This window comes from Micropterus salmoides, unplaced genomic scaffold (assembly GCF_014851395.1).
Source record: "Micropterus salmoides isolate LMB-PRFRI ecotype aquatic unplaced genomic scaffold, ASM1485139v1 Ms_hic_scaffold_6, whole genome shotgun sequence".
In the NCBI taxonomy this organism is placed as follows: Eukaryota; Metazoa; Chordata; class Actinopteri; order Centrarchiformes; family Centrarchidae; genus Micropterus; species Micropterus salmoides.
This window is the reverse complement of record NW_024044348.1, coordinates 2,417,575-2,443,752: the sequence shown is the minus strand read 5'-3', so window position 1 is coordinate 2,443,752 and position 26,178 is coordinate 2,417,575. Positions and strand designations below refer to the sequence as shown.

Here is a 26,178-nt window from a genome sequence, read left to right as displayed (position 1 = left end):
CTTCTGAGACGCCGTATTTATCCTTTTCGAACTCAGCCTAAAAGTCTGTCCCTGACTCCATGGCAACAAGACACTTCCTGTTTTACATGCACAAAGCATTGTGTGAATTGTAGTTGTAAGGGGGGTGACGGGAGGCTCTTGGGGGGACGCAGGTGTTGTGATTTTGTCGGACTTTGACCCCTGGCTCAGAGGGAGAAGATTCACTCTGCACATGTGAGCAGATCTATTTGCAGCCGGCTGATCGATTGATAATCCTACCAGGCTTTTCACAGCCAAGTCCTTTACGAGCACTTTCCCTCTTGGTAAATTGATTCCGGTTTTATTGTGAAAAGACGGGTCTAATGCTCTTTCTGCTTCCTGTGTTCCTGCAGCCGGTCCAGCGGTCCAGCGCTCTGCTCAGCCCGGCGGTCATGTTCAGCACAAGAAAGACCTGGGACCTCAGCCACGCCCCCTGCCTGCAGGAGCTCTGGAAGACAGACATCTCATTGGACGGTGAGTCAGACGTCTGTTGTCGCAGAGGAAGGGAAGGAGCTTTAAACCAAAAAAAAAAAAAAAACTCCACCAGCGTGGCTGCATTTTTGTTCTGACATCAGAGAGGGAGGAGAGGTGAGTCATACCTGAGAGGAATGAATGGAGCTCGGCACCGAGAGGAAGCAGGAGTGTGTGTGACGGTCGAACAGGTGAGCTGAAAACCAGTTTCTTTATTTCTGCTCGCTCTGTTTGCTTTTCTCAGCTGATCGTTTTACAGCCGGCGTCCCGAGAGACGACAGATCAGGTGAACAACACTGGAGCTTTTGTCAGAGAGAGAGAGAGATTCAGTGCTCATGCTTTTCTTTCTACAGCTGAGTTTCTTCTTCACGGTGTTTTTCTTACATCTGCAGTTTACCATAAAAACCACCAGCATTTATGCCAAAATTTAAGAAGTTCAGAGCTGCAGCAATTAGTCAGCAGCTGTTTTAGGAATCAGGTGTTTCTCAAATTTCTCGGATTTTCTACTTTTCTGTGTTTTATATCTCATTAAACTGAAACTGGTCTTTGGGGTTTTGGGCTGCTGGTCGGACAGAACGAAACCTCAATGGACGTTTCTCTCTGTTTTCTGACAAAATGATCGGTTTGAGACGATAGTCTGCAGAAAATAATCGTTAGTTTGAGCCCTCAGTTGGATTAGAAGTGGTGACAGAGCTTTACTAGAGGAACCTTTTTACATGTAGGGGAAAAATAAGAGCCTTATAGTTTTAGTTTTAAAGTTTCTTAATGAACTGAGTCTGGTTTATGATGAGGGATGAGTTGGTGCCTACATGTGCAGGTAAATGTTGAATTTGTTTCCTTTAGATCTTGGTTATATTTTGTTACTGTCCTCGTTGATTAATGAGCCGATTATTTTCTCAATTAATCAGTTGGTCGAAAGTGTCAGAAAGTCCAAGATGGCGTCTTAAAAGGACTTGTTTTGTCAGCTAACGGCGTCTGTGAGTCTGTTCAAAACACCAGCCCGTTACAGCGCTGCAGTACTGCTGACGCTGCATTGATCCGCCAAACCATCTCGCGCTCCACTTCACCCTCGCTGGTGAACCAGACCCCGAGATGCTTCAACTCCTTACTTTAAGGCTGCAACCACAGACTCTATATGAGAAGTGGACGTAGTCATGGTGACGTCACCTGTTGGTTTGTGGATTGCCGTTTTGAAGCCTCGAGTTTGGCCGATTGGTGCTGCTGGCTGCTGGAGAGGACGCAGGTTTAAGGCTCTGCAGCGGCTTCACTTCTGACTGGAAATATTTTCCTCTCGCCTTTTTTTTCATTCATCAAATGAAGCTGAAAGTGATTCCGTCAGTAGCAACCTGATCAAAGGCTGCAGACTCAGTTCATCCTCAACTTTTAAGGTCCCTTACCCAGCCTTGATTAGCCTTGAGAGTTATTGATCATTTGTGATCATAGAACAGTAGTTTCTTTAGTTCAAAGCGACGTCTTCACACCACTCAGTCTGGTTAAAGGTTGAGGAAGGTGACGGTGAAGAAAACTTTTAGAGAAAAAAAACATTCTCACATCCGTGTTTTTCAGCATTTTCTGTGTAACCTAGAAACGGTAAACACACAGCGTTCTCTCGTGTGTGTGTGTGTGTGTGTGTAATCCTGTGTGGCGGCTTAGTTCAGGTTTCCCCTCAGTTTGAGTCCACGTGTGCAGGTCTGAACACTGCTGGTAAGTTAAGTCTGTTTAATGCTCAGATTGTTCCCACAGAGGGCAGATTGTTCTCCGCTCGATAAGATTTGAGGCCTCGTAGAAAGCGTGTGACCACACACTGAAACACACACATACACAGCTTCAGCAGGTTAACGTGTCAGCGGCTGTTATCACCTGTTATCTGGTAGGACTGGTTTCCATGGTATTCAGGAGGAGTGCAGGTTTACCCAGGACCAGAAGGAGCTGGGAGCAGATTCAGGAACGGATCTCAGGTTGCAACCTCGCTATTCACTGATCACAAATCTGCTTATGGATTCTGTTGGTTTGATTTCTCCTTAAGAGACTTGCATTTCTGTACATCAGGAGGTCCGTTAAGTTCAGCACATTTCACCGACAACGCTCCACCAGCGTTTTTCTTTAGTATATTTTTAATACATTTTTTTATTCTCCTATTTTATATTCAAGTTCATATTTTATATTTAAAGGTTCAGTGTGTGAGATTTAGTGGCATCTAGTGGCGAGGGTTGTGAATTGCAGCCATCTGTCCAGCCTACCACTGCCCTCTAACCTTTCAAAGAGCGTAGGACAGCTACGGTGGCTGACACAGCACAAAATATGTCTCTTCTGAGACAGCCAGTCAAGAAATTAGGTTTCTTTAGGCAGATTTATTAAGAAATTATATTTACTCACTAAAACCATATGTTACTGTGACTTTGCCTCTGACAGTTAGCCAAGAGTGTGAAACACTGTCACTGTTTCTGCACCACAGTCCATCATAAACCACACGTTAGATAAAGTTTATACATACATTGACAATGGAAACACGTTCATTCTCTCTGTGATTATGGACCCTCGCCAAAACTGCCCGCCAACAGTAATATCAGGCCTGCTGCCAGATTACGTTACTTTGATAGCGGCAGAATATATATAAATATAAATAATAAATAAATACTTTGATGGCTGCTGAAATAGATCTCAGTCATGACAGCAACAGTTACTCACATAATCACTTCCTCTTTAGTGGTTTTGCCTACAAAATAAAAACGCGGGAAAGCTTGTTTTATTGCAATCTTCTATTTGAAGTTGAACTGAGCTTTTACTTTGAAAAACTCTGAACAACATTAAAAGAGTCTGTAGCTGCTTGACACACCTGTGAAAGAGCCCAGAAAACGTGATTCCTCTAAATGTCTGGAGACACTGGGGAAATGCAAAAGGCGACGTCCATGAAAGGGGGGACCCGCGGTTATTGAGATATAAATGTCTCCTTCTAAGGTAATGAAAACATAATGCTTTATTATGTAAGGTCTTTACGCACCACTGAAAACATAGTTATGGATCTTAGATTGCATTTCTGTCGATAGATCCTCAGAAATATTTCACACTGAACCTTTTAAGAATCTTTTTTAAGGTTATGAGTAAGAACATTTCTCGTGGCTAAGTGCAATAATTGATGACCAATGACCTCTGTACTATATATATATATATGTGTATATGTTTTACTCTATCTATTGTTACTATAAGCGGCTAAGATGAGATCGCTTCAACAGAATTTCTTTGTATGAACACATGCAATGACAATAAAGATCTACCAGCGTCTCACCCTGCAGTCTTTATGTTGAGTCGGCAGTCGGACGTGGTTAAAGGGCCAGTCTGTAATATTTCTGAGGATCTATTGACAGAAATCCAATATATAATATCCATAACTATGTTCTCAGTTCTTACACAATGACCCGTTATGTTTTTATTACCTTAGAATGAGACATTTCTATCTACAGACACCGCGGCTCCTCTTACATGGAGGTCACCATGCTGCACCGCCGTGTTTCTACTGTAGCCCAAACGGACAAACTGCGCCACAGAGCGAGTTTCGTAATAGAAGTCTTTCACTAATGTAATTGCAATGTGTGATTTCTGCAAAATCACACATTGCAATTACATTTTTAGCAAATGTGTATTCTGGTTGTAACGGTTAGTTCGCTGTCCATGCAGAGTGAACTGGATGTCTGCGTGTTGTTTATCTGCTCTGATCTAATCCAACACATCTTTGTAGCAGCGTCCGTGTTGATTCCACATTCTGACTTAAGAGCACATGAACACACACTGAAGTCAGACTTCACAACAGGAATTGGGACCATCCTGGAACCAGGTCTCTGTAGACAAATCCATCACATTTACACCGACAGTGCAAACAGGTGAAGGTCATCGTTGTGAACGTTGAAGTTATTTGGTCTGGAAACACTCGTCTGAATCTGAGGTCGCGACACCATAACTTGAACGTAGCGTTTCTGTAAAAAAAACAAAAACAAACATGTGATCAGAAGTACGTTAAATCTGATGGTGTAAAATTGGAACGTCTGCCTGGAAGCATGAAGTAGAAAGGTTAACAGGGTGGCAGCTCGCCGTGTAGGCAAACCGCGCTGTCTTTAGTGGCCCCTGGTCGGCCCTCTGTCAGCACGCCGACATTCAGGAATGTGGTGTTAAAACTTCAGTTTGTTTTGCTTTTGATTTGTGTCAGTTTGTTTGTGGAGCAGCTGATAACGGCACAGGACCGTCTGATAAAGCTGACGAGTTTAGACAGGTGTTTATAGATTATTACTTCTATGATAACGGCACGTAACGGGTTCCACAGCATCTCCGAGTCGTGTTTGAATGAATCTGAATGTGTTCGTGGGTGGAGGTCTTTATGGGTCCGCTCGGTTGCCAGAAATGGAGACTGCAGGACGGACCGGGTCTGGTTTTAAAAGAGTACTTCCTGTCTCCAGAGCGGGTTCAGAGGAGGAACAGTTGGTTTTATTGTTGCTATCAGAACCCTAAAAACAAACTCTTCAGGAACTCGCTGCTGCAGGAACTCTCCGGCTGTCGCATTCAAACTTTAACTGAAAGCTTTGCTGTCTCTGTGTGTCGCAGCGAGCTCAGTGGACTTCCTGATGAGTGATGGTGAAGACGATGGCTCTTTCCTGTCTCTGCCCACCGCCGCCTTCTCACAGCGCCCGTCTCTGACCGCAGAGCTGTCCGAAACAAACGCACCCAGCCAGCAGCTGCTCATCCAGGTAACAACGCGCACACACGCTGTTCACCCTGCAGATACTGTGTGTGTGTGTGTGTGTGTGTGTGTGTGCTGACCTCAGCACAAACTGTGTTTACCCCTCGGGACGACTTCCTGTCGACCTGCTCATCACATCTGGGACATCACTGTTGATCCGCTCTGATGTTTTAGTTACTCTGCATGATGTTCCTCACACACTCGCTGCTGCAGCACTCGAGCTGTAAGATCTGGTTCACGGTACCATGTAAACGTATCGGAGACCTACAAGCAGAGAGACGACGCTGAGTGACCTTCTTGCCAAGTTTACTGAATTGAATTCAGTGTCAATATTGACTTAAAGTGACCTCAGAGCAGCCTCGCACTGTGATTGGTCAGGTGATGTTTGTAGTAATATGTGAAACTGCTTATTGAGTCTGTTCCTTCTATCTGTCCATCTGTCTTGGTCGCTTCCTCTCTTTGTGCTGTCCTGCATCTCTTCACGCCGTCTGCAGAGGGTCACCTGGTCTTGCTGGTGGACTAATGCCAACGTAAAAACCTTCATTCTGCTTCTCGCTGCCTCGTAGTTTCTGCTGCTTTCACTCAGAGCTTCGTGTCCTCTTCCTTCTCTTTCTTACCGGCTGTCGTAGAGCTGTAGATGTGTGCTATCACAATATCTTAGCTCGTCAGTCTGAGATCCACTCGACTGAATAAATGTTTCTGTGTGTTCAGACTCTACAGGACAAAGTGTGTGAGTTTCAGGCTCGTCTTCGCTCTGAAGAAGTCGCTCGTCACCTGCTGGTCCAGCAGCTGCAGCAGCAGAGCGTTCAGGAGAAGACGTGTGTCGGTGGAGGCGTTCAGACGTCGACTTCACCCAACGGTGAGAGCAGATCCAGCTGTGCGGTCAGTCTGAATCCATCCACATGTTCTGTAGCTGTGTTGAGGACAGACACCGACAGGAGGTCTTCTGCCTTTGTTGGCGAACTAGTGTGTCCATCTGGCGCCAGCTCATGTCGCTCCTGTGTGCGCAAAAACACAGGTTACGTTGTTAAGTTTATTCTCTGCTAAACTTACTGTGAACTGTTGACAATAATGGTGTGTGCGTGTGTTTACAGGTGTGAGGGCGTTGCAGCCAGGTGACCAACCCTCAGCTCGTCTCAGCTGTCCAGAAGAAGAAGAGCAGCTCGTTACTCGGCTGCGCACACAGGTACGTCGACAGGAAACGCGTCTCACCTGTGTAGCTGCAGACGGGAGTGTGTGATGTTGGTTGTTCGGATTCTGTGAACAAACACTGATTGAACCTTGAGGCTGTGCAACAACTTTCACTGTGGTGAAGAATCACAGGTGATGCATCACCTGTCAGACTGATCAGCATCACATATGAAACCAGTTTGACAGATTTATTGTATTAGTGAAACCCGTCCGTCAGTCTGACCTGCAGCTACCTGTTTTAGGTTTAATTAGGTTTGTTGAGAAGTGAACTGTGTGTTAAAGGTTGAACGTGTCGGAGCAGGTTTACTGACGGCAAGAAGACGATGTTTTTTTCTAAAACTGCATTAATTAAGGTCAAATTGCAAACTGGAGTCCTACAGGTGTGATGAACTGGGTGAGGGTCAGTTAAGTACACAGCACGAGTAAGTTTTATTAAATGTTGTTATGTTTGCAGGTGGAGGAGCTGGAGGAGAAGCTGTTGAATCAGACTCAGGAGGTGGAGAGACTTCGCTCTGAACTGGTGAGACCCTGCTGGACCACATTCCTGAGGAACCCTGGGAAAAAAAACACCGCCTGAATATGAATATAAATACACACTCACACAGACACATGCAACTGCGATGCAAGAAATAAAATATATCTATCCGGCAAATAATTCAAGTCATACAAGACCACAGGTTGTTGTGTTCTGTTACGATGGTGTAAAAGGTCTTAAAGTGGAAACCAGTAAATTTAGAAGACTAATAAAGAGCGTGTGTCCTGTAGGGGGCGACAGACCTGGAGAAGCAGCTGGAGCTGCTGGTGGTGGAGAACCAGCGTCTGAAGCAGGAGCTGAAGTCATGCAGGAGCTCAGAGCTTCAGAGCCTCGACGCTGCTGCAGAGACCTGCAGCTGCAGCCACTGCCCTCACAGCCAGGTAACGCAGGCAGCCAGGTAACGCAGGTAACGCAGGCAGCCAGGTAACGCCAGGTAACGCAGGCAGCCAGGTAACGCCAGGTAACGCAGTCAGCCAGGTAACGCAGGTAACGCAGGCAGCCAGGTAACGCAGGTAACGCAGGCAGCCAGGTAACGCAGGTAACGCAGGCAGCCAGGTAACGCAGGTAACGCAGGCAGCCAGGTAACGCAGGTAACGCAGGCAGCCAGGTAACGCAGGTAACGCAGGCAGCCAGGTAACGCAGGTAACGCAGGTAGCCAGGTAACGCAGGCAGCCGGCAGCCAGGTAACGCAGGCAGCCAGGTAGGTAACGCGGGTTACAGGGGTAACGTAGCCAGCTGGGCAACGCGAGTTACGCAGGTATCGCAGGCAGCCGGGTAACGCAGGCAACGCAGGCAGCCAGGTGGGTAACACGGGTAACGCAGGCAGCCGGGTAATGCGGGTTACACGGGTAACGCAGGCAGCCGGGTAATGCGGGTTACACGGGTAACGCAGGCAGCCAGGTAGGTAACGCAGGCAGCTGGGTAACACGGGTAACATAGGCAGCCAGGTAGGTAACACAGGCAACGCAGGCAGCCAGGTGGGTAACACGGGTAACGCAGGCAGCCGGGTAATGCGGGTAATGCGGGTTACACGGGTAACGCAGGCAGCCAGGTAGGTAACGCAGGCAGCTGGGTAACGCAGGCAGCTGGGTAACGCAGGCAGCCGGGTAACGCAGGCAGCCAGGTAACGCAGGCAGCCAGGTAACGCAGGCAGCCAGGTAACGCAGGTAACGCAGGCAGCCAGGTAACGCAGGTAACGCAGGCAGCCAGGTAACGCAGGTAACGCAGGCAGCCAGGTAACGCAGGCAGCCAGGTAACGCAGGCAGCCAGGTAACGCAGGCAGCCAGGTAACGCAGGTAACGCAGGCAGCCAGGTAACGCAGGTAACGCAGGCAGCCAGGTAACGCAGGCAGCCAGGTAACGCAGGTAACGCAGGCAGCCAGGTAACGCAGGCAGCCAGGTAACGCAGGCAGCCAGGTAACGCAGGCAGCCAGGTAACGCAGGTAACGCAGGCAGCCAGGTAACGCAGGTAACGCAGGCAGCCAGGTAACGCAGGTAACGCAGGTAACGCAGGCAGCCAGGTAACGCAGGCAGCCAGGTAACGCAGGCAGCCAGGTAACGCAGGCAGCCAGGTAACGCAGGTAACGCAGGCAGCCAGGTAACGCAGGTAACGCAGGCAGCCAGGTAACGCAGGTAACGCAGGCAGCCAGGTAACGCAGGTAACGCAGGCAGCCAGGTAACGCAGGCAGCCAGGTAACGCAGGCAGCCAGGTAACGCAGGCAGCCAGGTAACGCAGGCAGCCAGGTAACGCAGGCAGCCAGGTAACGCAGGTAACGCAGGTAGCCAGGTAACGCAGGTAACGCAGGTAGCCAGGTAATGCAGGCAGCCGGCAGCCAGGTAACGCAGGTAACGCAGCCAGGTAGGTAACGCAGGCAGCCAGGTAGGTAACGCAGGCAGCCAGGTAGGTAACGCAGGCAGCCAGGTAGGTAACGCAGGCAGCCAGGTAACGCAGGTAGCCAGGTAACGCAGGTAACGCAGGCAGCCAGGTAGGTAACGCAGGCAGCCAGGTAACGCGGGTTACAGGGGTAACGCAGGCAGCCAGGTAACGCGGGTTACAGGGGTAACGCAGGCAGCCGGGTGGGTAACACAGGCAACGCAGGCAGCCGGGTGGGTAACACAGGCAACGCAGGCAGCCGGGTGGGTAACACGGGTAACGCAGGCAGCCGGGTAGGTAACGCAGGCAGCTGGGTGACACGGGTGACGCAGGCAGCAGCCTAGGAAATAATCGACGTGATAAAGTAAATAACTGTTAGCTGCGTATGTTGTTTTTGACCAGGTAGAAATGTCCTCGCGTCCTCACAGTGAGTGTTTTCCTGTGGTCCTGCAGGATGCGGAGGCCCTGCGGAGGGAGGTGTCTCGCTGGGAGAGCCAGGGCCGGCAGAGGGAGCGGCGTCTGGCCGAGCTGGAGCGAGAGCTGCTGGAGAAAACCTCCAGGGTGGAGAGTCTCCGCCGGCAGCTGGACGAGTCCACCCGGCAGCTTGACGACGGCCGGAGACAGCTGGAGGAGTCGAGGCGGAGGCAGGGGGAGGCCGAGCACAAACTCACCCTCCGACTGCAGGAGTGTGAGGAGGAGCTCGCCAGGCGGGTGGCCACTCCCCCCAGAGTCAAGGTGAGGAACTAAATGACAGGCGAGATATGAGGGTCATTGGGACAGACACTCGTATTCTGGTTCTGATCTGGTTTTGGGAGGATCCAGTTCCTGAACATTGTTAGTTGGTTCAGAACATCGAACACCTGAAACAACTTCAGCCGAACATCAACCTGGAGAGGAAAACAAACACCCGGGTTTCTCAAGTTCCGTGTGAAAACCACATCCCGAATACGATCAACAGCATGCACGGATTAAGCGGGGTGGTGATGGCGTATAGATAAGATGCCTGCCTTTGGTGTGGGAGACCTGGGTTCAATCCTCCACTGTGACCCATCCACCATTGTGTCCCTGAGCAAGACACTTAACCCCTCGTTGCTCCAGAGGCCTCTGACATGTACAGCAATTGTAAATCGCTTTGGATAAAAGCGTCAGCTAAATGAATAAATGTAAATGTAAGCCAATGTCTGCAGAGTCGTTCAGTCCTTCACGTTCTGGGCATTAATCAGACAGTCAGATGGATTTTTGGGAGATCAGAAAACTGAGAATTTGTGTATCAAGACGTTGAATGAACATGAAATCCAATCAGAGTTCTTGTTTTGTCGTTCAGTACGTGACTCAGGAGGTGGAGTCGGCCGACTCTCAGAGAGCTCTGGCCGAGCTGCAGACGAAGAACGCCGGCCTGCAGGAGCAGCTGTCCGTGCAGAGGCAGCTGCTGAGAGAGCTGGAGACGCAGCTGCACGAGTCTCAGAGGACCTGCGCTCAGCTCAGGACGCAGGTAATCAGTCAGTCTGCTGCACACCTGCACGTCTAATTTCCAGCCTCACAGGGACTCTGCCGCCGGGGACAGGAACTTAGCAGGCAATGCTTTTAGAAATCCTCCCGTTCGGTCTTCTCCAAAATCAGGTGTTTGTGTCTGTATCCAGTACAAACACCAGGTCCAAGATGTGTTTAGATTACTTAGCACAAAGACTGGAAGAAAGGGGAAACTACTATCCCAGCTCCATCACAAGAGAAAACCATATACTGTCGATGTTACAGGCAGACGCTCCCTCAGTGTTTTCACATCTGTTTCCTCCTGCTCAGACTCAAAAACCACAGCCGGCACATTTTGTAGAGCAGCAGCAGAGCTCAGGTTTTATTAGCTTGTTTCTAGTTTTAAGGAGAGTTTAGAAGCGTTTTGCTGTTGGATTAATGACGTGTTTCAGGTAAAAGGAGACGAGGAGAAGCAGAAGTACAGCCTCCAGGATTCTAACATGAGCACACTGTAGATTTTACAACGTAGATAAATAGAAAATTACGGCGCCCCTGAAGTCTCATAAGATGATTTTTTTAAATTAAATTTTTTTAAATCATCTTATGGGACTTCAGGGGCGCCGTAGAAAATAAATATTACACAGGTGCATCTCCAAAAATTTAAATAGCGTGGAAAAGTTCCTTGTGAGCCAGGTTCAGGTTTCGGAGACTGATGACGACCTAACGAAGCATAGTTTATTGAGCCCGGCCAAGGAGACACAGAGCCAGAAGACAACATGCCAACACCAAATCTGAAGGAGAACATCTTTTATGTTCCTGTAGGTTTCCCTCGTAGCTCTTCTTTAGCTGGCCTTTGTCGTGGAAATTATATTCCTGGTGAGGGGTTGAGCAATTGTTCTTTGAAGAATTTATTTAACAAAAGAGAATAAACAGAGAAGTGCTACAACAGAATCAGCTGCTCCAGAGGTTCTGTCTCCAAAGACAGTCACTAACGTCTGGCCCAGAGCAAAGGGCTGCATGATCATTTACACAGTCTGAGCATCTATGTTTTGGGGAACAAAAGATCCTTGACTGGTCCCAGATTTAAAACAATATATAAGGCATAATAAAAGGAGGAACAGCACTCTTTATAAGTACTTGCATAAAAGATTATAAGTGTAAGAAGAAAACTATTTTCTGCTGTCATAGCCTTAACCTAGAACAACAAATCTATCGGATGTTTGGACTCCAATGCTTCGTCGTAGTGGAATCTATTACAATCTGTGAGTTGGACTCAGTGAGTTCCCAGAGCACACAGAAATCTGCTCGCCTGAGCTGCTGTCTCAGTCTGTCCCAAGAAAAATTCTACAACAAGCACCAGAACCAGACTGAGTGTTTACAGGCAGGTGTTCTGAGCTAATTAGCTGATTAGAATTTGATATTTCTTCATTATAAATTCTTTATTCTAATATTTAAATACAGTTTGAGTTACTGGAGGTTTGATTTCCATGAGCTGGTTTGAAATATTTTACTTTAAATGTAATAAATCAGGAAAAGTTTCACTTTTTGACTTAAATTACAGAAGTTTAACATTTAAATTTAACTTTTTTTAAACGGTACCTTTATTTATTTAAAAAAATACTTAATGTTGGGGTCCTAGTTGTTAGTTTGGAGGTCAGAGACCCCCTCAAAACGGTTTCTTTTAGGGCGGGTTCACACCTAAAGGTCCGATTCTGACTCGAACCAATGAGAGGATGATGCCTTGTTTCAGATCTCCAGCTGCTCCAGTTTGCGTTCACAACGACAAAAACTCAAACGGTCCAGAACTTGTAAACAAAAGCCACGTCGTGGAAATATCATTCAGTCAGCAGGTAAAAAAAACAACAACAAATCCCTCCAAATACGCACATTCAATTCAGCTTTATTGGCATGAATGTCAAACAACAATATTGCCAAAGCTACAAATAAATTACAAAAGAGCAATTAATTTTATGCAGTTCATTAAATAAAGTAAAAGTTTGTGTTAATTAAAAAAAAATCTATCTCAAAACGGTAAGTAAAAAAACCAAATAAAGGAACAATTACTAAAATAACAAACACTGAAAATACTAACACATACTGCAGTACTTTGATGTGTTGGTGACGCAGTTTTCTTTCACGCTGCTCAGCAGGTCGCTGGAATCCTTTTCTTTATCACCTCAGAGTTAATATTATAAATAAATAATAGATATTCAGGAGGCAGCTCACCTCGTCTGAGTCCAGGTTTGTCCCCAGCTAGGAGACATTTTTAACCAATGAAATGACACACAGAACTCTTCCCCTGATTGGTTCAAGAAAAAATTGTAAAATGTTCCCTAAAGTAGGAAAAAAAAACATGGAGGGTTAATAAAATCTTGTTTGTTTAAACGCCACGAGTGACTGAGAGCGTCAGCAGCCGGGTGGAGAGGCTCACCTGAAGCAGGTGATGAGATGAATGGATGAATGTGAGATGGTGATAGACGGACCTGAGGTCAGTTTAACCTTCTTCTCTCTGCACGCGTTTGGCTGCAGCTGCTCGCCGATCGAGGCCGTCTGTGCGACCTCCTCTCCAAGGCCGTCGGCAGGGGCGACAGCGAAGTGGTTCGCAGGTTGTCCAAGGTTGGCCCCGCCCCCTCCTCTCTAATTGTGGCGAGAGTGACCCTCTCTGCCGACCGAGAGCTCAGGCTCCAAAGCTGCCACGTAAACCACACGTATTCCTTCAGCCAGCAGAGCGTTATTGATCACAAGGGTCAGGTTTGATTTCAGGAGTCCAGAAACACATTTAGATTAACAAGCAAATGGCAAATTTGTAACGTTGGCTGTGAAATGCAGGAAATAATGGGAAACCCCTGTATTATAATTTTGTACTTAATGGAAACTTGATACTTTCTAATAGATAATTACTGCCTTTACTCCAAAGGGATCTTTGCTTTACTTATTTTAACAGATGTTCAGGTCTGGTGTCATTTTAGGAGAAATCATATTTTGGAAATCAAAACATTCACTTAACAAAATTATAAATGCAACACTTTTGTTTTTGCCCCCATTCATCATGAGATCTAAGACTTTCTGTATGTACACAAAAGGCCTATTTCTCTCAAATATTGTTCCCAAATCTGTCAATCTGATGCTGATTAGGTCTTTTATCGTGGCCAGCCCAAGGCCTTTTATCGTGGCCAGCCCAAGGCCTTTTATCGTGGCCAGCCCAAGGCCTTTTATCGTGGCCAGCCCCATGCTGTCTGATCAGCATCTTGATTTGCCACAACTGTGAGGTGGATGGATTATCTCAGCAAAGTCTTTAGATCTTTGATTTCACCTCAGGATGACTAGTGGCGAAAACAAAAGTCTCCAGCCGTAAGGCAGAGCAGCCAGTATTTAACCTGAGGGTGCGACGAATATACATGGATTGATTGATGTAAGTGCGGCATTAAGCCAGTGGTTCTCAAACTGGGGGGAAGCAGAGCCAGTTCAGGGGGGTCATGGATATAGAGCGGACGTAAAGTTGCATGAGTATAATTCACTGGTGACATAAACAAACAAAAGTGCTCAAGGCTGTTCTGCTAACCTCAGTGTTGCTTATTTCAATCACCTGTACTGTTAATTGAAATATGCTGTTTACAGTAACGTCAGTAGAGCTAACGGGCGTCTGAGCTCGGCTGGTTTCACTGCATCTCTACATTTTTAACAGCCCGAAAATAAACTGCAGGCTGACGAAGCCCGACTGGACAGAGATAGAAAATAATAGAAAGTTAGTAAATAGAATATAAAGAAGCACAGGATCTAAAAATATAAATGAGTGCGGAGAATATTCAGTGTTGTTTCAATTTGTTTTATTTATTTATTTGATCAAGTTAAAGTCAAACAAATGATCCAAAACAAGTTTTGTAAAGTGAACCAGCTCATCTGAGCTCTTCTGAAACAGGTTTACTGCTGAAGTGGTCATGAAGAACATCAGGAACTGGTTTAACTGGGAAGCTTTGGAGCCTGTCAGACTCGGATGTTCCAGTCTGTGATATGAACCCAGTGAATCCCTCCCAGTGCTCCCTGTAGGGTCCCATTTAGGCTGTGTTCACACTGCCACCATGTTTAAAGCTCATTTTATTCAATCTATTCTCTTACGTGCTCACATCATGTGTTTCTATGCGGTGCTAACCTAGCTTAGCACAAAGACTGGAAGACTGGGGAGCTAGCTAGCTGCTAGCATGTCTGATCTACATGTTGTACGTGCAGCTAAGCAGTTGGTCAGCGTCCCGCTCTGTACTCAGCTGGTCACAACATCCACCGTTTCATTAGCCTAAATAAGTGATGAGCGTTGTATTTGTCCTCAAGTTAAACCAGACGTGATCCAAACTCCTTTTTTAATTTGGCTGAATTAACTGTATTGGTGTTAATAAACTGTAGAACAGCCTCATGTTTTTAGTTCTTCTGTAAATCTAAGTAGGTCAAGTCGAGTGAAAAACCTTACATGGTTCAAAAGTTAAAAATGTTTGTCACCAAAACAGACATTTACAGATCTAAAATTAACATTTAAATGAAGGAGTTTTATTATTTCACTGTAGGATCAACCGATGACCAGCTGCTCTGTCTGCTTATTATTATTATTATTATTATTATTATTATACAACAATAACTTGTATTTCTACAGCGGGACCCAGGGACGGTTTACACATAACTACAGACACAGAACAATAAGTCATTCAGGATTGAATGCCTTTGTGTTAAAATAAAAACTGTCTGTCTAATAATGTAAATTGAAGAGATTTTCAGGGATCAGAAATGAGTTAAAGGCTAACAGTTTCCATCTGCTTCCAGTCTTTGTGCTAAGCTAGGCTAACCCCACCTTGGGCTCTGCCTCTGCGCTGGACACAGAGATGACGTCTGCTGCCAGATTAAAACGTTGGAAACAAACATTAACCGTCGCTTTCGGCTGCAGTGTGAATGTGGCCTTCCTTCCCGTGTTTCAGGCTCCGCCTCCTCGTACACCTGTGTGATCACCTTTACCTGTGTGTCCACCAGTGAGACCAGCTGGCTTATTGTAGCAGCTGCTGTTGTTGTTAGATGTGTATATGATGTTTGAAGTGTAGAATATAAATAATGTACTAGCTGATGCACGGCTACATTTTGTTGCTCCACTCTGAGAAAATGACTTAAAGTGCGTTTTATTTTATTTTTTTATTTGTCTTCATGTATTAATCCGATGATCAACGTCACTGAAGCCTGACATGTTGGTGTTTATTTACTGGGTTCAACATGCATCAGAGTGTGTGTGTATATAATCCATCAGTAGCTCAGTCTTTAAACGCCACCTTACAACATGTTTAATATATAAAAATCTAAAATGTGCTCTGCTCTACCGTCACGCTGTTCTTGGTCATCAAAGTGTCTCTTCTGCTCAGGCAGTGTGCTACAGATACTCGAGGCCGAAGGCTTTAACAGGTTTCTAAAACCATGAGTCCGTTACGCAGGTGAACTGCAGAGTTACACCGATGCTGATGCGGAGTCGTCTGAATGCAGCCGGCGTTGCGTGTCCTCTGTAAGCGTGTCTGTCCTCTCTGATCACGTCCTGCTGCCTCCTTCAGATCCTGGTCTACGAAGGGGAGATGGAGCGGGCTCAGGGTCAGCTGGAGGTGGAGATGCAGAACCTGGAGGAGGAGAAGAACCGCGTGATCGAGGAGGCGTTCATCAGAGCCGAGAGCGAGATGAAGGCCGTCCACGAGAACCTGGCGGGTCAGACGCTGTTTCCTGTTTGCCGTCCTGCGTCACATGGTTTGGGCTCGTGTTGCTGACTGTTGTTGTTGTTGCTGCTGCGTTACAGGAGTGCGTATGAACCTGCTGAGCCTGCAGCCGGCCCTCCGGACCCTCACCTGTGACTACAACTGTCTGAAGAGGCAGGTGCAGGAGTTCCCCTTCATGCTGGACAAAGCTATCACAGAGGCCAAGCAGGAGGTGAGTGAGCATGCTCAGAAGGCGACCAGCTGCTGCTGCTTTTCCTTCTGCTGGTTCTGCGTCTGTTAAAAGGTTTTTTTAGAGTTAAACATTTTGATTTGAATGGCTTTTGATGACCATGTTTTTGACAGGAAACAGATTAAAAAGTGACAGCAGCCACGTTCACGTCTGTGTACAGCTCAAAGTAGTCGACAGATATTCAGAGACACACGTTTGATCAGGTTATGAAAGTCGATCCTTCAGGTGGAATTAAAAGAACCAGTTCTGTCTGATGGGAGGGTTTACATGTGTTGTGTGTGTGTGTGTGTGTGTGTGTGTGTGTCAGATCTGTCAGGTGATCAGCGAGGTGAGCAACAACAACCAGGAGCTGCTGCGTAAATACAAGCGAGAGATGAACCTGAGGAAGAAATGTCACAACGAGCTGGTGCGACTCAAAGGTCTGAAACTCTTTTCCCGTTCGGACGTCAGCGTTTTGTGTTTCCCTGTGTTTTCTGTTTGAAAACGGTTTGACAGGATGTTAGAAGCAGGGCAGCAGCCAGGGGTTCAGACGTTCTGAGGTTTAATTAGTGCCAGATTTTAAATAAACCCCTCTGGAAGTTGTCTATGAAGATTCTCAGTCATCCAGGTCATAGTTATCCAACGAAAGGGCAACTGGACTTGGTTGAAGATACTGGAAGACGTTTCGTCCCTCATCCAAAGGACTTCTTCAGTTCTGACTGACTGGCAGGGAAACTCAGCTATTTAACCTCAAAAAAGTTACAGACTCATAATATAAAATGGATGTTTTGTCCCAACATGAAGAGCTGCATGCTGGTTCAAAGCCTTCTCCAGACTACAGGAGAGCACCGAGTCAATACGAGAATAAATGCCAGGACCGGCCCTAAAATGTGGAATATTTTAACTGTAGTTTGGTGTGAACACGTACACAGGAAGGTTTTGTTGAAGTCAAAAGAGAGACACTAAAGCCCTGGCCCATGTTTCTGCTCCGTCTCCCAGGTAACATCCGTGTTTTCTGCCGCGTCCGGCCGGTCAGCCAGGAGGAGCAGGACTCCGCAGACGCCAGAGTCATGCTGAGCTTCGACTCGGACGACGACGCCGTCCTCTACCTCTCCAACAAGGGCAAGAGCATGACCTTTGAACTGGACAGAGTCTTCCCTCCTCACGCCACACAGGAAGAGGTGGGTGGCGTTTACATGACAACACACACCTGTGCTGATTTACTCGCTTAAGCAGGGCAGGTAAATTAGACCGTGGAGACTCTGTGTATTATAGTCCTGGAGATGTTCTGTTAGAACAGCGTTTACTGTTGCAGCAGCTCAGGTGCAGCAAGTTTAAAGGTCCCGTGTGGAATATTTCTGAGGATCTATCGACAGAAATGCAATATAAGATATCAGCCAGCGTAGCTGTCCTGCGCTCTTTGAATGGTTAGACTGAACACAACCTTCACCACTAGATCACACTAAATCTCACAGACTGAACCTTTAAATTAGGAGTTTTAATCGTGACCAAGTCTAAAAAATATAAACGTGCTTTACTTGGTTGAACCAGGATTAAAACATTTCAGGTGGCAAATAAAAAAATAAAAAAATACCAACAATAATATTAGATAATGATAATCTGTAGAGCGGGTTGCCCGTTGATCAGAAGATCGGTGGTTCGATCCCCAGGCGCTTCAGTCTGCGTGTCCCAGCATGGCCACCAGCGGCTGTTCCATCGCTGTGAGTGGGTGAATGTGCTGCAGTGTGAAAAGACGCTTTCCAAGCACAGAACATTAACGACAGACAGTAAGAAAAGTCTAATCTGCTTCGTGGTAAAAGTCAGAGCTTAGTAACATGTTGAGGAAGCCTGAGGGCCGGACAACAAAACAATAACAATAATCATCGTGATAGAATTATTTTTTCAATAATGATAAATGTTTAATTTTATTCACTTGAATCATTCACATTAGGACTTAGATGTTTGTTTTTGTCGAGGAAAAAGAACAGAAACGAGCTTTAACTTAATTTTACTCTTCTACCTTTAAACTTGAAAGAACTAACGATGATAATTATCGATATCGAAAGATATAAAACTTTTTATTGTGATAACATTTTTGGCCGTGTCGTCCAAGCCCTACTTGTGGTGACGTCGTCGCGGAGCTCTCGGCCGTCTTTAACTGGAACGTCTGTTGTCGTGTCGTCGTCCGACCGTTGCCGCAGACACAAACGGAGCATAAGAGTACAACACTGAGAAAACACCAGAGGTTTTACTGAAACTGTAGGAGTAGAAGCTGCAAAAACCAGAAATGCTCAGGTCTCAACAGCCTCTCTGCTCTCTGATTGGTCCATCAGGTGTTTCAGGAGGTCCAGTCTTTGGTCACTTCCTGTATCGACGGCTTTAACGTCTGCATCTTCGCCTACGGGCAGACGGGCTCGGGGAAAACCTACACCATGGAGGTAAGAAGAGGTTCCTCCTACTGCTCCCCTCGCCACACTCTGTTACTGCTTCTCTGAAATAATAACTGTGTGTGTGTTCAGGGCGTGGCGGACGACCCCGGCATCAACCAGCGAGCGCTGCGCCTGCTGTTCTCGGAGGTGACGGAGAAAGCTCCAGACTGGGACTACAAGATCACCGTCAGCATGGTGGAGATCTACAACGAGACGCTGCGGTGAGGAAGCTGCTAGCATGACGCACCCAGCTGTCAGAGGCAGAGTTGCATTGTGGGTAATGTAGGCGTCACGTTTTTACCAGGAAGAAGAATGTGTGGAATAAAACCGTGAAGCACCGAATGTTCGGCCAAAGAAATTAATGGGCCGAAAATAGCAAAATAAGATCTTTCGGCCTAATAAGTCAAAAGACAGATTAAATTTTACCGAACAGTCACGTCGACATGTCGGCAGTGTGGAAGCATTTTAAACTGGCTCCCAGTGTGTTTTAGAATGGATTTTAAAATTAGATTGATTACTTTAAAGGCTCTTCATGGCCTCTATACTCAGAGGGTGTAAAGGGACGAAGCGTTTGCAGTCGGGGCCCCGAGGCTCCGGAACAGCCAGAGTTTCTGTTATTTTTCTTCTCTTTTAACTGTATTTTATTACTGTGTTTTTATCTTAAAACCTGATGGTTTCACGACTTGTGTGTTTTATTTTCCGCGCTGGAGAAAAGCTCTTTTGTAAGGTGGATTTTGTGTTTCTGTGACGGTGGAACACTTGAGAACAAACCGGGCGCAGATTTCCTGCAGCTTCAGAGCGGTTACGTAAAAGCTGGGTCGTGTTAAATGTCATCTGTTTATCTCCAGCTGTTGTGTAACACAACATCTGTTTAAAGCCCCTCGGGGCTCAACATCTGGGCGCTGGACGGACAGATTTTGGCAGAAAAGGACCTGAACTCTGAGAACTTGAGTCAGATTAAACTGTCAGGTCATCAGTTTCAGACGGCTTCATCTGTGGAGGAACTGGATCTGACTCTGCTGCAGCTCCGGCCGAGTGTCGTCATCACTGAACTGCCGCTGTCCTGAGTTATCTGTACATGAAAAACTGCAGGTTCTGAGTATTCAGTAAATTTTCTCCAGCGAGTGCAGTTTTTAGGTATTGCACGGGTTTTATGGGTAAAATAATAAGCGTATAAATATTAGGGGTGTGACTCTCCAGAGGTCTCGATACGATATTACGATATTATTGCGATTTTAAACACATGTATTGGAATTAATTTTTCCAGCTTCAGATTATGATTCCAAAGGAAAACTTTTTCTACTGGACAGAAAACGCAGAAAGTAAAATTCTCAGGTACAATTTATATAATAAAAGATCGATACTTGGCGTCCGTGTATCGATACAGTATTGCCACGGAAAATATTGCGAGATTATGCTCTATTGATATTTTTATTTTTTCCACCACCCCTAATAAATATGTATCTGCTGGTGGTGTGTTGTGTGAGCCCTGCGTCAGAGTCTGCAGGCTGTAAACGTCTGTGTCGTTGATCAGGAACCTGCTGGGGGAGAATCCCACCGACAAGCTGGACATCAAGATGAACCCTGACGGCAGCGGACAGCTCTACGTCCCCGGACTGACCGAGTTCACCGTCCAGAGCCCCGAGGACATCAACAGGGTGAGGACTTCCTGCTGCGCTCGTCCTTTCAGTGTAAAACGCCTCCAGTCAGCTGCTGGAACCTGGTCTTTGTCTGATAATCGATAAACCTAAAGTTCATTGTTGGACCTCGGAAACATCATCTTTCATTAAAGCTTTCAGACAAAAAGGAAGGAAGAAAATAACGTTATCAAAGAAATAATCTGGCTGCAGTTTTGATCGACTATTACGTCACTTTTTCAATGAAAAAGTCCAAAAAGTCCCAACTGCTTTTAATGTTTTGGACTTTTGGTCAGACAGAATATTTAATAACTTGGACGTCGTCCTTTTATGGATCAAATAATTTGTTGATTAATCAAGAAAATAATGTTACCGATGACTTAATAATGAAAATAGATGAAAAAAGTCACAGCTGTGTGTCCGCCTGTCCTCAGGTGTTTGAGTTGGGTCACGTGAACAGAGCGACCGCCTGCACCAACCTGAACGAACACAGCTCTCGCTCTCACGCTCTGCTCATCATCACCGTGTCGGGATTCAACACTGCTACTGGAAACCGCACGCAAGGTACACGCACGGTTACTCGCCAGCTGACGCAGGCAGTTTATTCCAGGAGGATTTTCTGTTGTACTTTGGTACTGAGCCGTGCTCGGTGTGTTTCGTTTGCAGGTAAGCTGAACCTGGTGGACCTGGCGGGCTCGGAGAGGATCGCTAAGTCTGGGGCGGAGGGCAGTCGCCTCAGAGAGGCTCAGTGCATCAACAAATCTCTGTCGGCGCTCGGTGACGTCATCAACGCGCTGCGGAGCAAACACTCCCACGTGCCGTTCAGGAACTCCCGCCTCACCTACCTGCTGCAGGACTCTCTGAGCGGAGACAGCAAGACGCTCATGATGGTGCAGGTGAGTCCAGGCCGCCGACGCCGAAGGGTTCAGATCCACGAAGCCCGTTCACGGGTATTTAGTTTTCTAACTTCCAGCTCTGGTTTCAGTTCAGAGGAAAGAGTAGCTGTCTGAGACGCACGTGAACATGTGACGGTTAGTGTTTCAGGGTTTAATCGCCAAGAAAAGGAGGCCTCGCCAGCCCAAAATATTTTTTTTTAATTATCAGACAAATTAGACAAAACTAGAGAAAGATTATTTTCATTATCAAACAAAACCAGAAAATATTAATTATTATTACATTTAAAATATTTATTTAGATTTTCTGACAAATTAGATAAAAACGGCATGTGAATTAAAATTTACTAAATTACAAATATATTTTTTTCTGTGCTTTTGTCTCATTTGTCTGATAATAAAAATATTTAAGATAAGATTTTAAATGTTTGTTTTTCAGAGATTAAATGACAAAATAAATTTTTATTATCAGATAAGTTTGATTTTAAAAACTGAAAATATGATTGAAACATTCATAAATTTAAAAGCTCTCCTCTCTCTGGGCCCTCTGACAGGCTCATGTGAGGTAAACCCCGCCCTCTGAAAGCTTTGCAACCAATCAGACATGAGTAATAACCTGTACAGTGAACTGCTGGAGTTACAAACGAGTTTCCGCGGCGCTGCTTTGACATGTGAGCCTCAGTTTCTGTCTGATGGATCTCTGCAGAGTTTCAGAGACCTGATCTGAAGGGAAATCAATAAAAGTTTACAGGATTTGAACTGACAGACCTCCTGGGTGTGTGGGCGCTCCAGGTGATGATGGTGATGATGATGCGGTCCGTTCCAGCTGTTGGTTTCTGACCGCTTCCCTCCGTGTTGTGTTCAGGTGTCTCCGCTGCCCAGCAACATGAGCGAGTCGGTCTGCTCGCTGAAGTTCGCTCAGCGTGTTCGCAGCATCGAGCTGAGCTCCTCGTCCTCCAGGAGACACGAGAACTCGTCCACCTCGTCCTCGCCCACCCACGACAGCGTCGAGGTAACGGACGCCGGCTGGTGTTAAATTGTTAAAATATAAAGTACAAAAAATGAAACAAACAAACAAAAAAAAGTACTGAAATTAAAATAAAACATCAAAGACTGAATGTCCTGTGTGTCGACCTTTGACCTCTCCTCAGCTGGACTCTCCCCGGTGACCCCCGTGCCGCTCCCCATCTCTCGGGCCAGCAGCGCCGGCTCCACCCTCTCCTCCACCTCCAGAACTCCCAGCAGCTCCCGCAGGAGGTCCCAGTCCCAGCTGTCCACAGGTGTGTGTGTTGTAATGTTAAAACCTTTATCCAACTCGTCCTCCACGTTCACCTGTTTTGTTGACGGTGTCGAAAACAACAACACCGTTTTTATTCATAGATTATTTCCCGCTTCTGCTTCATCAACATTAATATAATATTTTAATGAGTCTGTAGCTCGACACATTATAGTGCAGGTATTTACACCTGGGAGCTGCAACTAATTTTATTTTTATCATTAGACGGAGAAAATACAATTTTATGAAAAAGGTTTTAAAAAAAATTAATAATTGAATTAAAATGGTAATTTTTATTATCAGACAAATTAGACATAACCAGGAATATAATTGAAAATTACTAATAATAATTTATAATTTACTCATTTTTAAATAAAATCTCCTGGTTTTGTCTTATTTGTCATGTCAACAAATGACAAATAAGACAAATTTGATTGAAAAGGGATTACGTGAAAAATTCTCATTTCTATCATCAGACAAATGTGAGACTGAAAAAGAAAACTTATATTACAAAATGTTTTTTTTCAGACAAGACAATAACAGAAAATATGAAAATATGATATATATATTTTTTAATAAGACAAATAAGACAGAACCAAAAAACATGACTGAAAAAGGATTACATGAAAAATTCTCTTTATTTTTAAATTTTCGTAAAAAAGAAACAGAATCAGAAAATATGATTGTAAAATATTTGTTGGCATTTTTCTCCCAACACGAATCTGCAGCTGTGAAATCAAAGCAGATAAAAAGGAAACTATAAGTAAATTATAATCAAGAACTCCTGAACGTCACAGGTCTGAACTGTGAGAGTGGAGGAGGGTTTTCCCAGCAACCCCTGCTGTCAGTCTGTCCTCCTCCTCCTTCTTCTTCTGTGTCCTCACTCTGTGGTCTGATTGGTTGGTTTGCAGACAGACAGGTAGACAGAGCCAGCCCATTGGTGGGGGACGGTGGGCAGGTAGGTGGGGGTGTATACTGATTGGTGGATAGCTTGGCATGGAAGCGCTCAGCATGGCATGGTGCCTCCCCCTCCCTCCATCCATCTAACACCCCCCACCTCTAACCACTGAGCTCCACCTGCTTCTGTCTGTGTGCCTGCAGGGCCGTGCGCAGGGCCCACACAGCCCGCGGACTGTGCTGTTTGTGTCGCCTGTTCGAATCCTGCTGTCTCGTCCTTATTAAACCTTCTGTGCACGAGTTCGAGTCACAAGGAAAACTGTCGACGTTGCAGCCTTTTAAAGGGACAGTGCGACGTTTTGTTTAGCTTAGCTTAGCGCAAGGACGTGAACGGGGGGGAACCGCTAGCCTAGATCTGCTGATTCAGTTGTTGTGAGCTGACCAGCTAGTCTGCAGTCCGTCCTGCGGTCACCTGGTTTAGTTCAGAGATCAAACAATCAAACAAAGCTTCTGGAAGGTGGATTTTTTTCTCTCTCTCTCTTTAGGCTAGCAGTTTCCCTCTGCTTCCAGTCTTTATGCTAAGCTAGGCTAAACGTATCCTCTCTGTGAACTGAACGCACAGAAACTGATGGAACGTTTTTTTTTTCTTTCTATTTAATTCCTGAATCTTTTCCTTGTGACTTCGGAGTGTGGTGGGTGATGTGAGTAACTGGATGGATTGTGGGATTTGAACCTCCATGTCCACACAGATAAATCTGAAAACACTGTTGGTATTTGTTTAAGTACAACAGGATAGTTTAACTGTGCACACTGTGTGTTAAACTGCAGGTAACCATAGCGATATATATATAAAAATAGAAAGTATTTGGGTCATGTGAGTCTATTCTTGTTTAAACACGCCCCTCCCCCCTTTTTAAACCTGAAATACATGGATTTTAGTTGTGAATCCTAATATTTCAGGATTTAAACTTCATCAGCAACTATTTAATCACTACCAAATACAGTTGGAATTTAAATCCCACTGAATTTATAGAACTGGAATATTTCACTTTGATAATTGTTTCACTTTTATCGATTAATGTTAATACACTTTGTTAATGTATGATTTACCAGTAATGTCAGCATGTAAATAAAACTTGTTGATTTGTAGTACGACTGAAGCTGAGAATGAGTTTGTTGCTCGAGAGGTTTTTAGATTTTTCACAGAGCGTGACGGAGACACGTCTGCAGGAGGTTTTAGTATAAACGTTAAACTGACTGCCGGCGTGGAGTTTTCACATTTATCGGCAGCAGTGTGGACATGCTCTGACCGTGTGACAGGTCACGTGACTACTGACTGACTGTCTGGTTTTCTCTGCAGGACGACTGAAGCTGACGGCCTGAGTGACCCGGAAGACGACCGCGGGGCGTCAGCCAACGCCCCGAGGCTTCTCCCTCGCCGGGACGCCACCTCTCTCCTCCCTCGCCGGATGTCTTACCCTCGTCGCCCCCTGACGGAGGCGGGATTAACCCTCTCCTGTTGTCGTCTGTCAGCAGAGAACGTGGCCAAATGTTTTGACTTGCGAGTCTTCTTGCTGTGATGACGGATGTTTTAAAAAAACTGATGAGAAACCACTGAAGCCGCGGACGTTTTCGAGCTCCTCCCGTCTGAACTGAAAACAGTATACGCTTTCCAATCACAGTATTTCTTTTATTGTTTCTTTGTAAAGTTGCACTTTAACTTCTAGATTAATTCCTAACCAACAGATTCCAGATGTGGTTGATTATAATATATGGTTTTATATTTATATTTGCTTTAATCAGTTTTTTTGGTGGAGAAAACCACATGAACGTTTAATCTTGATCAAAATGAAGATTTCTGTTTTTAGATTTTTGTCTTTGAATCCTCTGCTGCAGTTTCCTGACAGAGGCTGTCTTTGTGTCCTCGCGGTCCTCCTTTAACCAAACAGGGTACTCCACTGATCCCGAGCTGTCCAATAAGACGCGAGCAATACGAGGACACGCTGTCCTGTACTCGATTGTTGTTCGTTTTCATGCCGAGCTGGCGTAGCTTCGTCTTCCTTCAGCTCGTTAAAGTTTAACAGAAAGACGCTCAAAGTTTCGTCGACTGTTTCTCCTCGATGTGCTCCTGCTGTCGTCCGGTCACCTCTGTTAATAACCTAATGTAGGACGCCACAGGTGACCTTTGACCTCAGACAGAAGACACCCGGTGCTGAGCGTGGCGTGACGCAGGTGGAGCTGATAGTTAGCCGTAGTTGTAACAGGAATGCTTAGAAACGTGATGCGCTGCTGTGTCTGCTTGCTTTGTTGCAGCTGTAGATTTCTACAGTTGTTGTTTTTTTTTGTATTAACTTTTTAATAAACACTCCAAAACAAACAAACATGTAACTCTGGCGTCTGTGTTGACCAACCGTGAAATATTTAAAGGCTGGTTAATAAAACTTTTTGGGAAATGAACCTCATGTCTGTGTGTTTTTAGATGCGTATTAAGTCGTGAGCGCTGGAGGTGTTGGCAGGTGTGTTTTTTAACTACCGGTCTTTATGCTAAGCTAGGCTAACCTCGCACAGACACGAGACTGATCCCCGTCCTAACACTGAACTGTCTTTCAGCAGCAGCAACAGGTCTGTGTCTGACGTCGGGCGTGTTGCAGCCTCATGGATCAATATGGCCGCCGTGAAGAAGAACGCAGCGGCTAGTGGCGGGAAACTCCAGCGCTCGACCGACCACAAAAGTACTTTCAGTAAAGTAAAAATACTCCCTCACTAGCTTACAGGGTTGAAGGGTGGCACAAAAGTACTTTCAGTAACAATGAATTTAAA

The 26,178-nt window shown here is 45.7% G+C and overlaps 1 protein-coding gene across 1 annotated transcript; it reads left to right on the top strand.

Annotated features, from left to right (window-relative positions):
- The first annotated feature begins 371 nt into the window (after window positions 1–371).
- LOC119890829 (kinesin-like protein KIFC3) lies at window positions 372–25,815 on the top strand. Its single transcript, XM_038702255.1, is given in 22 exon segments — window positions 372–492; window positions 5,083–5,225; window positions 5,930–6,077; window positions 6,313–6,404; window positions 6,864–6,929; window positions 7,175–7,324; window positions 9,270–9,551; window positions 10,141–10,308; window positions 15,863–16,010; window positions 16,099–16,229; window positions 16,555–16,666; window positions 17,226–17,407; window positions 18,560–18,664; window positions 18,746–18,876; window positions 20,190–20,313; window positions 20,727–20,856; window positions 20,959–21,188; window positions 22,051–22,197; window positions 22,337–22,343; window positions 22,346–22,465; window positions 23,373–23,419; window positions 24,719–25,815. Coding segments are annotated over 22 exon segments (2,754 nt in total). The 5' UTR covers window positions 372–410; the 3' UTR covers window positions 24,728–25,815.
- The last annotated feature ends 363 nt before the right edge of the window (window positions 25,816–26,178 follow it).